This window comes from Cololabis saira, chromosome 3, assembly GCF_033807715.1.
Source record: "Cololabis saira isolate AMF1-May2022 chromosome 3, fColSai1.1, whole genome shotgun sequence".
Classification (NCBI taxonomy): Eukaryota; Metazoa; Chordata; class Actinopteri; order Beloniformes; family Belonidae; genus Cololabis; species Cololabis saira.
This window is the reverse complement of record NC_084589.1, coordinates 25,896,160-25,909,768: the sequence shown is the minus strand read 5'-3', so window position 1 is coordinate 25,909,768 and position 13,609 is coordinate 25,896,160. Positions and strand designations below refer to the sequence as shown.

Genomic DNA, 13,609 nt, shown 5'->3' with positions numbered 1-13,609 from the left:
GGACTACTTTATGCACGATCAATTGATATATGGATGAAATATGGAGCCCTAAACAAGTTGTTTAAACTAACTGATCATGTTTTAACACAGTTATGGTGGTAAACAGTTCTAAAAAAAAAAATTCTGTACACCTCAAAACGCACCGTGGATGTATTTTTTTAGAAATATATTTTTAATAAATATTCTACATATTCAACCTTTAAGTCTGAAAATACATTTGTTCAATTTTGAATAATTTAGGGTATTTTTATTGGGGGGGACAATTCATGTTTTTCAGAAATTGGGGGGGGGCACATGTAACCCCCGTCCCCCCCGGGATCTGCACCCATGCCTCTAGTCCACAGTGTACAGGTGCTTACCATGGAATAAAGCCTGAATTATGGTTCCCTGAACAGTACATGTCAGACACATGGTCAGACAGCGCTGAGGGCGGAAACATCGCGAGATCTGGAGAGACCACATCCTGTTTACTGATCTGCAGCAGAGTTTGGTCTCTAACTACATCTAACTACTCGACCGAAATGCCCCCGTTTTCACTGTAAACACCGGCGAAGACCCGCTCATATAAAGGTATTTGTTTTCTTACCGCCTATTACACAGTTAGTACGTTCATGCTTCACTTAAACCACCGCAGTGCAACAGGTGCTGTAATGCTAACTCGCTAACTCGCAACAAACCTTTCTTTTTCCAACATTTTTGTTCAGACAATGAGGCTTAGTGAGTGCGGGTATTAATACATTTAAATATGCAGTGAATTACAGATTTAATACCCTTTGTGGTTTATAACAACCACTTTGGTAAAGTTAGTAAAGGCAACTAGCTGCTGGTGATTATTGTGATTCTTGTAACTATAGCTGACAAAGTCCTTATTACTAAACAAATATGGTTGATATTCAATGCCATAAAATGTACTTGAATGTACAACATGCCACCAGTAACTACTGATATATTACTCTTCTTTACCTGTCTGACTTGTGGATTTTGGCCTGAATGGTTATTATTACTTATTATGGTTGGAAATAATGATAACAATTTAACAGGAAACATTAACTTCAAATTAAAAAATATATATATATTATTATTTTTGTCTGTGTAGCGGTCCTCTCGTTGCATAGGTAAATGAGATGAGGGCGAGAGGAGTTCTTTTATTTAACTCTTAACCACTTAATATTAATTATTCTGGATCTCTTTTAAATTAATAAAAGCTGTTTTAAAACCACACTATCATGAACTTACTTTTTAAATGCAGTTTTTACCCAAAATCTAACGTATTAGCCTTTTTTAAAGTTCAGTTTTACTGTAGTAATTACCTATTTGTACCCAAATGGAACCTCTATACTAAGTAGGCAATCCAAAAAAAAATCACAACAGTCAGTATTTATAAACAAAAGTCAGAAACAAAAACACACCATACCTTTTAAAGGCTTTTTAACACTTTTTAAATAAACCCGTATTTAATTATTTTAATCCTATTTAAACCATGGCTTATATTTTAACTGGGCTACATCTGTTTCAACTACATAAATGTCCATTAACTATGTTCGACAAATCATCTCCTCCAAGTGACTGGACTCTGCTTTTCCACTTTGGTTCATCCATGTCATTGATGTCAAGAGATGCTCATCATAATGCTGTCTTCAAATATTGAAAACCAAGCTCTGGATCCTCAGTTAGTGCACTCATCTTTTAACTTAGGTGGTTTTAAGTCATAGCACAAGTCATAATGAAAATATGTCGTTAAAAGAGCATCAGTCATAGATCAAACAGTATAAAACGATGTACAAATACTGACAAAATCACAAATGTAATCATAACAAGTAAAAAACGTTAATTACACTACTGTAGTCAGTCCAAATAATCATGATCAGGCAGGAGCATTGCTGCAAGACTACTTTGAAGTACTAAAGATGAACCAAAAAAGGAAATGTATAATATTTGCAGTCAAAGTACAGATAAAAAATATTAACTAGCAAACCAAAAAAAGAGATTGTTGTTTATCTTCAAAGGCCTGCAGTTTTCTTCAAGGACAATCAGCACAACAGGGAGCTATGTGATTTTAACACAATTATTTTAAGATTTAAAAAAATCTAGAACTGACTTGTATCCAGCAATTGGACGCTATTGATGAATGGATTTTATTGTTTAAATTACAACAGCTATGTTACAATGGTTGATGACTGTTGCTTGCATCACATCAAGTTCGAGCATCTAAATCAATTGCTTGTTGTCCGGCCATGCAGTCTCTGTAATGTACTGCTGCATCAACGCGCCTGCTCTGCAGCCTCAGCCACCAAGTCATTCCTACTTTGTTTGCTAATGAAATGAGAGCATTGTCTCTCAGGGACAGCAGATATTGGGTCAACTGCACTGTGTTGAATAGAAGTGTAAGGGGGTTGCCCATAGCTAGGTCAGCCTGTGGCATACTTAGCTTACTTCAGTACTAATGGGGCCAATCAGATAAACTTTTATAACCTGACAAATTTTTCAGAGCTTTAAAAAAAAAAAAAAAAGAATTTGAGTACCATTTCATCATTGAACTGAGCAGCCACTGCTTTCTCTCTGACTTACTGTGTTCATTCAGGAACGAGCTCTCTCCTAGCAGCATCAGTTCCTGTCATCACGAACAACTATGTCGTGCCGGGACATCCATGCCACCAACGCTTTTGCCTTCATAATTGCCTTCGTATCTGTGGCTGGTATCGCCGTGGCCGCAATAATCCCACAGTGGCGTGTAACGAGACTCGTCACCTATAATCGCAATGCCAAGAATATCAGTGTGTATGATGGGTTGTGGGCTAAATGCGTGAAGCAGGATGGATATTCAGGATGTTACTACTATGACTCAGAGGTATTACTTTTAGACATTTGTACTTCTCCACTATTGTTAGAATGTATTTACATCTGAAAATAAAATATCCTTTTGCATTTCCAGTGGTACTCAAAAGTGGATCAGCTGGATCTGCGGCTCTTGCAGTTCTGCCTCCCGGCAGGCTTGACACTTAGCTCTATAGCCATGCTCCTATGCATGGCTGGGATGTGTAAGACCTGCTGCTGCTCAGACAAGCCGGAACCGGACATTAAATCCACCACATTTTTGGTAAACAGTGCAGGCTGTCACCTGGTGGCTGGGGTTTTCTTGTTCTTGGGTGGTGCAATACCCATAATACCCTCAGTGTGGTTCCTGTTTCGCACCAAGGAGATGAACAGCACATATGACAATATTTTCTCAGATGGTTTTGCTGTGTATATATCAATAGGCTGCTCAGGAGGACTTATGCTGGCTGCGCTGTTCATGTTCATGTGGTACTGTATGTGTAAAAAGTTGCCTTCACCCTTCTGGTTGCCCCTACCCTCCATGTCCCCCTCTCCATCCACCCAGCCTCTTACTGCCAATGGATATCCTCCTTCTCCAGTTTACGGAGCACAGCCGTTCCCGCCGCAGGCATATCCTCCCACGGTGATTGACACCCAGCCTTTTATTGCCCCGCAGGGCTACGCACAGAGCGTGGTGGCCCCTGCTCCACCCCAGGTGTATATGTCTCAGGTTGCTGTGCCCGATGGATATGGATCAGAGGTAGGAGGCACCCAGGCCTACAGCTACGCTCCCTCTCAGAGCTACGCTCCCTCTCAGGGCTACGCTCCCTCTCAGGGCTATGCATCCAGCTATGCAGGCCACCGCTACTCTACCCGCTCACGAATGTCTGCCATAGAGATTGACATTCCTGTGCTAACCCAGCCAGAGTGAAAGAAGAGAGACTGACAACCCTGAGAAATATTGAACCTCTCTGCCCATGTATCTGCCATAAAGTGCACTACTGATAAAACTAATAGAGCATTATAGATGAAAGTTAATGATATAAAAACTTTTTACTGGCTCTAAAGTGATAGTTATAAAAAAATTGCCACCACTCCAGGGGCCAAATATATAAAATTGTGAATTTGTATCTGTAAAACTCTAGTCATATATGGCTTATTTTTATAACTCCCAATCGTAGTGAAATTTTATACACCTGCATATACGAATGGCTTTTTGTCATTTTTGCCATTTTTGCATCTGGCCTTTAAAGTGCTGACAATAGAAAAGAAAACTGTGAAAATAATGCTGGAGTACTATGAAGGATAAGATGATCTTTAAATTGAAGATTAAAGCGCTGTGCTCATTATAGTGTAGAAAGGGAAGACTTTTTTTTTTTATTTTACTTTTAAAAACAAACAAACAAAAACTGACTTGTGTCAGCACTGTCTCGTACTATTTTCCCAGCAGAGCAGGACCTCTCTTGAGGTAAGATGAAATATTTATGTTTTTCTTTTTCTGTTACATCCACTGTTTGACATGTTACTTTTACACTGAAATAACACGTGGAGGCCTTTTGTTGTCACTACTGAAAACTAACAATGACTAGCTCGACTTTAAAATTCACTTGTCCCGAATGGACATCTACTAAGTGACCCTTTTTCTTTTTTTAATGTTTGTTTTTAACATGTTAATGCCACAGTGGCCAGTGAAGAGCAGCTGTTTCACTTTATCAAATGCACTAATAATTTTAATACTGTGCCTATTTACTCTGCCTTTGTTTAATGATCTCGCTAGCCTTGAGTATTTTTTTAATGGGTTTCTTAATGTGTTAAAAATGTGATGAGAACAAATCTGATATTGTTAACAAACATGATCTTTCATTGCCACTCAGCATATTGGTTAATTGTTGTTTTTTTTGTCATTTACATTTTTTTTTAATTAAGCAATGATCATTGTTTGTTTTTTTTACTGTAACTTTTATATTATTCTGCAATGTCTATGCAGTTTCTGAAAAAGTACATGTTACTTTTATTTTTGTTTGCAATAAAACATCACAACAGTACATGTGTGCCTTTTATATAGTCTGTGTTTAGTCAAGAAAAGCAAGAACCAAGTAAATGACTGTTGTTATGTGTAACAATAGATGGACTGACAACCCCCTTCGTTCTGAAAATATTTATGTGACTAATTTGTTTCACTCCCTTTTACTGGAACTCAGAATGATTTTATCCAGACTGGAATCATTTGCTCACAACTTTTCTATGGCCACTTTGACCTGAGTATGTCTCCCCATAGTCAGTCTAATCAATACATTCAGAAATCATGGGTCTGGTTCCTCAAAAAGGTATCATCCCTAGATGTGATATCTTCTGTAATCCTTTGTTGGTACTGTGGTTCAAGGATGTACATCAAAGGTGTTCATGTGCTGCTTGTAACTTGTGCCATTTTCATAGTGGTGCGTGTAACTTAAGTTTTGTTCATCAAATATTACATTAATATGCTTATATTCCGTCTTATATAACGTCTGAATTATAACGTCTTGAATTAAATAATTTTTGACTGGCTAAGGGACGACCAACTCATAAGGGTCATATCATTTTTATCCTAAAACTGTCTCTGGACAGAAACTGTAGGATATTAGTGGCTACAAAATACAAATAGTGGTCACTTTAAAAAACACAGCTTTTTTCCCAGTGTAACATGTCTAAGATATAGTTTAGTGTATCTTAAATAACAGTCACTAAATACTAATAATCAGCAGTCATAATTTCTTTTGGTGACATTCCACTGCAGAATTTATTGACTTTTCATTGGTTAAATATCAACTTAATATGATATAGCAGCATTTGGGTTGTTTGAATTTGATACAAAAAGAACCCGCCATCGTAATCAGAGCAGTTATGGTTGAATTCATGTTTTAGTTGACTGTGCCTCCTTTGTTCCTCAAATCATCACTCCCAGCCAATAAATGCTTTTCAAAAACACACACAGCCTATAGACTCAGCAGGGAGTGTGTAAGTGTGTGAGATTAGGGGCCTGCACAGATGGCTTTCATATGTTGTGCTATGGAGATGGGGGGTGGGATCGGGGTTGCTAAGGGATACCGTACCTCAGACACAGACTGCTGGCTCATGAATATAAAGAGGGGAGGGATAACACGCTTTTCATTCCCACTCTTTCTGAGCATGTTTGAATGAACCAGACCAGTTTTCATATCATGAAATTGGCATCAGGCCATGGGGAGCCCCCAGATTTTTTTTAATTATTTATTTTAATCATCTAGTTAGCTTCGGTGTGATTCCTGATTTGTAGCTACCATAAGATACCTAATACACACCCTTACCCTAAAACCTGCTACAACCCTTATTAGACCTCAGCTCTTTTCGTCCTTCACTTCCCCACCCCCTCACTCATTTCTAAAGCCTCATCTCATCTTGATTCTTTAACATCAGCCCGGAGAATAAAGCAAAACTGTAATGAAGCTCACAAGCTGGAATTTTGTAAATTTTTGCGAAAACGCTTAGGAAACAGTCTGAAGCCCAAGAATAAGCTATCTATAATTATTTCAATTGAACTGACCTGTTTAATACTGAAACATCTCAACAAATACTGCATAAATTAATAACTGTAGAAAACACATTAAACCCCCTGACAGTAATCACTATTGTGACAGTTATCATTGCCAATTCCATTAATCATCATTATGAGACTCACACTTATAGTATTGATTAAAAGATTGTAACCCATTTCGATTATCTTAGTGACCACGGACATTTAATAAAAACGTTCAATCATCAAAGTACTCAGCTAAAACTGAGAAGGTAAACAAAGCAAAACCTGGGAATACACCGATCATGATGTCCATTAGGAATTTCAAGTTATAATAATTTTTCATATACAGGTTTTTACATTGCCTTAGTCCCTATTTGATAAACATGGGTTCAAGGCAGAGATGTTTTTTTCTTTGGTTAATGGTTTAACATGTATTTATGGATGCAGAGGAAAACCATTCGCTCATTTTTCAAAAGTATTCGTGAGCCGTGATTTCAACCACAGCCTGTTTTTCATGTAGTAATACTGAAGTCAGCAACATCAATACTACTCATTGTTGGTTTTTGGCTTCATTCCTTGTAGAGAGAAGGTTTTCCACAAATTCTGAAGTTTATATTGAGATTATGAACCTGTGATGATGAAATCTCCAAATTCTTCAAAATGCCACTGCAGTCACAGCATTATATCATTACTTTGATTCCCCTATACCTATACATAAAATAGAATTGCTGAATGTTATTTCACCTGATTTTAAACTAAAAGAGTGTAGTAAATTCTACTGTGGTTATACTGCATTTGTGGCAGTAAATTACCCTAGAAAAACTGATTATCCAAATTGGAAGACAAATTTATGTAAATCCACTAATAATAAAAATGCACAAAACAAAACACAGCCCTTGTTATCATCATTGTTATCATTATTATTATAAATTACAGAAACAATGCTCAGTGGAGTTAGTTTTTTGGGTGTGACAACAGGAGTTGTCAGGAGTGACAACAGGAGGTCCAGGAAGAGCTTGAAGTTGTCGGATGATAAAAGAATAGACATCAAAGGAGCGAGACATATGGTGCTCTCTGCATATGCACGGCAACATCTCATCCCCCCTACAGGTTGCCTACTTGCACGCACCTAATCAGACACCCACGCTCTCAACAAAGTGTAAAATTTATCTGCAACGTTGCACATCACGTTCTTAGCTTCTGGACTTTCAATGTCGTTCATTTGTATACAAACCAATTTATGGAAGACAAGGTGCATTTAAGTTCAATGCACTTGCTTAAAATTAATAGAGGTGCTTTTTAGTGATGTTCTAAATAACTTTATGTCTTGGTGGAGGGAGGGCAGATGGATTTACCATATGGACGATAGGAGCCATGCTGACTGCAATCACAGTCTCCATCCACCCAGTTCTCTTTACATTGTTTATTTTAATTATTTGAACAGACACATTTATAGTAGCATTGAATTGAAGGAGAAAAGCTTGTATATTCATGGCAGCTACTAACTAATTAAGGAGTGATATGCAGCAGTTTATTTACTATTATGTTAATATGTCATTGTGCAAGAGATGGACCTTTGAATTTCCAAGAACGTATTCATTTTGGGAACTAGTTGGCGAGGGGCTTAAATCAAGAGCTCAGTCCTGTCAAACTGACAGCCACAGTCTAGCTCAAGGGCAGCACTGTCCCCGGCATTGTCACAACCAACACTGCAAAAGTAGCTACTGTATAGAAAAATGTGTTAATACTTAGACTATAACACATCTTTATTCTCCGGAAGAACAAGATCACATATCCAAGACTAAATATTGAAATTTCACGCTGGAATAGCATATAGAATTTAGATTATTTATCTGACTTTGAGTTTGACTTCAGGACAGCACCAAAAGAAAACTCACTGCAGTCAGAAACTCAACACGGCTGCTATCTGTACAAAGACCACACAAGCTGTACGTCTTATTTTTCTCAAAATGCAGGTTTTGAAGATTTGCAGTTGTTTTCCAAAAAAAGCACAAAGGCATTGTGGGTAGAATGTAATAAAAAATATAAAATTAATCAGAATTTAATTTGATTTAATTTAAAGTGTGAAAATTCTAAAACTCAGCAATACAATGTAAGCTGTATGGGAAAAGCTGACAGGCTTCAGATAGGAGGGGGGTTGGACAGATGGAAGTCTGGACAGGGCCAAAGATCTGAACATGGTCTTCAATAGGATAAGTTCAAAAACAAGCTCAGCATCCTCGTCTCCTAACCCCACCCAAACAGACCTCCCAGCCTCTCCTGACCAACAGCTTCCCTGCTCCACCAACTGTCTCATCTTCCACTGCAGTCATGGGTCTTGGTGCTGTTCCAACAGTCAGGAGATGCTTGACACCCCAGGCCCGTGTGAGCCAGCTATCTTGCTTTCTGCAGCAGCTCTCCAGTCCTAGCCTGGTCCAAGAGGAAGTTCCTGTGCTGTGCTGACACAGATGGACGCTTCCATAATTACCTGGATACTTACTGACAATCTGACAAACAGACCACAGTTTGTGAGACTGAATGGTTGTGTATCTGACCAGCAGCACAGGAGCACCACAGGGCACTGTACTCTCACCATTTCTCTTCACGCTAAGTCTTTGTCCTGTCATCTACAGAAATACTCAGATCACTCTGCAGTTGTGGAGTGATGGACGGAAGACTGACACAAGAGAATTGGTGGACTGCTTTGTGGCATGGTGTGGGAACAATCCTCTCAGTGTGAGCATAACAAAGGAGATGATTGTGGGTTTTAGGAGAGCCAGGAATAAGTTCAACACTACTTCAATCATGGGAGTAGTGGAGCTGGCAGAGGGGAAGCAGGAGGAGGATACCCAGTACTCGAGTTGTAAAAAAAAAAATCAGGGGGGATGGTGTATTTTATCATATGGGGACAGATCATTTGTGCTGATTACAAATAATATAATATATTACAAATAATAGCACTGACCAAAACACCTGCAGAAATACTGCAGGAATGACATAGCAGCAGTTAAATGCAGCCTTCTGTAAGCTTTAAATATCCACTGGGCTTACATCAAATACATCAAAACACAACAATAAAAAACAGTTTTCTGAACTTATCAATATGACTCTGTCCTTCACAGGATAAGTAAAATGGATCACTGCAAAAACTCAAAATCTCAAATCTTAACAAGAATATTTGTCTTATTTCTAGTTAAAATGTCTAATTTTAGTAAAGAAAATCACTGGAAAAAACAACAATTTTCACCTGTTTCAAGTAGATTTTCAGTTAAAATAAGTAGAAAAATTTGCCAGTGGAACAAGATTTATTTGCTTGTAATGAGAAGATAAATCTTGTCCCACTGGCAGATTTTCCTACTTATTTCAAGTGGAAATTTACTTATTTTTCTGGTGTTATTTTTCTGGCGATGACTCTAAATGTTGAAATAGCAGTAAAACCACATTCATTGATGAAATGACATAAGGTATGGAAAGGGGGGATGGCAGTTTCACAGGGGGGATGATTTTGACAGTTTTTATTTCAGGGGGAATGCCATCCCCCCTCATCCCCCCTCAACTCCAGTACTGAGGATACCCCTGTGTTCACCTGGGCAACAGACTGGACTGGAGATACAACACTGATGCTGTCTACAAGAAAGAACAGAGCAGACTCTACGTCTTTAGGAAGCTTAGAGCATTCATTTTTATAGAGAGGTGTTGTAAATCTTCTGTAAGTCTGTCGTGGAGAGCGCAATCATCAGCAGTCTTCAGTTGGGGTAGCGGCATCAGAGCCAGTGGCTAAAAAAACTGAACAATTCACGCAGTAGTCTGCTTCTCTTCTGGGGACTGTTGTGGAGCCTCCAGAGCTCAATGGGCACAGAAGGATGTTATATAAAATGAAAAACATGATAGACACCACTGAGCAGCCTCCTCACAAGACAGTGATGTCTTCAGCCAGAGGCTGCTTCAGATTCACTGCAACACAAATCGCTGCGGGAGATCCTTCCTGCCCTTCCTGCTTCCTTCAAAGAAACTTAAATACTGTTGGCTACTGCAACATATAATATCCTTTTGGACATAAATAAATTAGGGTACAATGGACCCATTAACTAAAAACAGGCACGTGTGACTATTTTGAAGCTACATGTCATAATTTGCATCATTTTTGGTGATTAAATGGAAGTATATTTTAATAGTGGTAAGAAATGTTGCTGAATTTTAATTTCCTCGTTTACATTAAAGGATTTCATTATATACTAAGGAACGAACACTGATTGCAGTTTTACGAAAGCATGAAATGGCCTCAAATGAAAAATGCAAGAAAATACTGTTTTTTAAGCAACCTTTTCAACTTCTTTTTTAAAATTGTATTTTTTTTTATCATTACGTATTGGTTTCAGCATTCAGAACAACTGAACCTTTAGGGAACTTTTCTGCAGTAAATTATATGCCTTTTACATCAGTTTAAGTGTGAATGATCAAAAAAGCCAACTCAGGCACAATCTCTGTAGAGGATTGCTGCAGCAAATATTCTGAGTTATGATCTGTGTCTTTCTCTACTTGTTTGAATTATTCAGTCGGTCCAGAAAACGCTGGTGAACAGTGATGGTGGCTGGGAGAAAGTGCCAGAAAAGAATCAACTAACGGAAGGGAGAGAGCTGTACTGGATGTGAAATAAACTGTTTGCCAAGCTCGACCTTTCAAGTCCAGAAAATTCTCATTTCCAATAGCCTCACATTTTGTCCCCTTTTCATTAATATACAACTGTGAAATTAACATTTCTATCACAAAATAATGACTTTTTTTGTTTCACATCATCTCTGTGTGACATACAGTAAGATTTTATATTTTTTTGCCATCTCATCCATCTTCAGATATGCTCCATATTGTCCCAGCTCCCAACACCATTGAGAATGCTTACACAGAAGCACGAACGTGGACACAAACATCACACACACACACACACACACACACACACACACACGTCACGTGACGTGTTGGTGTTTCTGGTTCGGCTTATCCTCCCCTCAAGACAGCAGCTGATACTGTAATACCAGGGAAATTATTGTCATGTACCTCGTGTCTCATTCACAGTCGTGTGGCACAATCGTTACCAGCCAGAGTTATTTATAACTCTGATTATGGGCCTGCACGTTCCCCATACTTAGACACTAATGTGATGTGGTCCAAGATTAAAGCTAAATTGATGATTTGTTGAAGACAATATGTGGGCATATATGTATACAAGCAGAATGTATATTTCTCTTTGTACAAATAACGTCTAAAGCTTTCCAGCTAGCTGGTGAATGATTCTAAAACTATCACCAACTTAGCAACTTCAGTTAACAAAAAACTTAGCATCCTCACTATCTCAATAGCATCAACTTTTCCAGGAACTGGCGTCTTTTAAGCGGTTCTTTTCTCAATATTTCCCACCTCTTTCTGCTGAAAGAACCAGCAACTAAACAATATTTTGAAGAAGTTTAGCCCTCAAAATGCAGTAATGTAGGCTGTAATACTTGAAAACTTTGAGGAGGTATAGCAGCTTTTTATTTCCACTTGTGTCTCTCAGTCATCTCAAGTTTAACTCCAATAATAGGTCAAGAATCTGTTAACTTAGTTGTACAACAGTATAAAAGATACTAAACATCTCTTCCTGGTTTATTGTGTTGGCAGCTGACCAGAGCAGCAGCCCTGATAGTGAGGAAAGTAGAGGCAATGATGTTGGCCCATGATGTGCATGTTGCCTTTGGTTGGAAGTGCACTTTGAGAGGAGCCTTCTGCAGCTGTTTGAAGGTACGTACATCAAATACTGTAGCAGAGTACTTACATTTCCGCTGGCCGCTCCTCCAGGCTCAATCATGTAGGTGTGATTGCCATCGAAGAACATCCCACTGTAGAAAAGAAGAGGAGAACCATTGAAACAGGGCATGATATCAGCAGATGTTTCTGGATCTTTGTTCATCATAATTAATCTCATTGCCTGTCAACGAAATATTGCTGCCTATGTAAGGTTTTTGACGTGTTGTTGCTAAATTTAATTTAATTTAAAAGATGTTTTACCACATGCTGTAAAAAAGGAACATAACCCAGCTCTCTGTTTTTGCTGAAGAAGAAAAAGGTAAATATATTACCTGAAGACTGCTTTATGAGTTACTTTGTAGTTTTATACTTGAAATCCATTTTATAACTTGTATGTTTCATGTGTTATTTTTCTTTTTTTCTTGAGAAAATGGGTGAGTCTGTACTTCTAATACTATTAAGCTTTTTTTATTTACATTTTATTTGTTTTTTTTTTTAAAAAGTTTTTGTACTTCTTTTTGAGTATATATTTTGTGTACTTTTGCCACCTCTGTTTTTGATGCAGTGCAATTCGCCTTAATGGAGATCAAGTGTCTACCCGCGTATGCTTGCTTCTCTGCCCCTAAAGCAGTATGTTTAGTATTTTGCAGTGTAATGGGACAAATATGAAAATCCTTTCCCGTCTTTCCCTTTGAACCATTATTTTTAAACATTACGAGAATTTTCTCAAACATTTTTTAACAAACTAAGATATTGTCCATCATTGCTCTTTAATTCATGGTCACAAACACCTGTTTTCATCACCACTTGAAAGTATTATCCTAACTATAATGATTTTTTAAATTTATTAATATCTCTAAACTATTTCACGCCAACTTTAGTTTTTTGGACTGTGTTGCATGCCTGAAGTGGAAAAATGATTTTAGTAAAGTGGGAATACATTGTCATAAAAAAACAGAAAACATTTTGCATTCATATGGTCGGCAAGTAAACTTTGCTACAAATTTGGGGTCTTTCTGTTGAAGGTTTGAGGTGCTTTTGTGTTTGCTCGCCTGCTTGTGCACATGAGCACTTGTCTGACATCATCTGCTAATTAACTTTATCCAAAGCTTTTAGGAGATTGGACAGGTCAAACTGTGAAGTCAGGGGGGTAATCACTACTGGAACACACAATTTGTCCTTTCTCTCCTTCATGTTTTTAAAGGCTTTTCAACCTTCAGCTCAGAGGGGTCACCTTCAACTTAAAGCAGATCACACACACACACACAAAACAAAGACTTGTATTTTTGTCCACCAGCATGGAAGGATATAACCTTCGCTGCACAAAGTCTCTGTGGATCATCACCTTACTGTGGTGGAGAGGTTTAATCCCAGGAGCTATGTTGTGGGCATTAGCTTGCTCCTGGTAGTGTGTACAAAGTAAACTGGCTCTGGGTGAGGGACTGGATGAAGAGCAGTTTTAGAAAATCCTTAAATTAT

The 13,609-nt window shown here is 38.1% G+C and overlaps 2 protein-coding genes across 3 annotated transcripts in view; one reads left to right on the top strand and one right to left on the bottom strand.

Annotated features, from left to right (window-relative positions):
• The window catches only part of adam22 (ADAM metallopeptidase domain 22), a 65,539-nt gene that overhangs the window by 23,375 nt on the left and 28,555 nt on the right, over positions 1-13,609 (bottom strand). For both annotated transcript variants that reach the window (XM_061716832.1, XM_061716833.1), the window contains exon 6: positions 12,159-12,222. In XM_061716832.1, the coding sequence (XP_061572816.1) occupies positions 12,159-12,222 (64 nt within the window). The remainder of the gene's footprint in view (positions 1-12,158; positions 12,223-13,609) is intronic.
• cldn12 (claudin 12) lies at positions 447-3,790 on the top strand. The gene is made up of 3 exons (XM_061716835.1): positions 447-570; positions 2,582-2,848; positions 2,933-3,790. Exons 2-3 carry the CDS (start codon positions 2,630-2,632, stop codon positions 3,743-3,745), a joined length of 1,032 nt encoding a protein of 343 aa, XP_061572819.1. The 5' UTR covers positions 447-570; positions 2,582-2,629; the 3' UTR covers positions 3,746-3,790.

Coding starts and splice junctions, on each gene's coding strand:
- cldn12 (XM_061716835.1), top strand. CDS start 2,630: ATGTCGTGCCGGGACATCCATGCCACCAACGCTTTTGCCTTCATAATT. Junction 2,849..2,932: donor GTTACTACTATGACTCAGAG/GTATTACTTTTA, acceptor TTGCATTTCCAG/TGGTACTCAAAAGTGGATCA.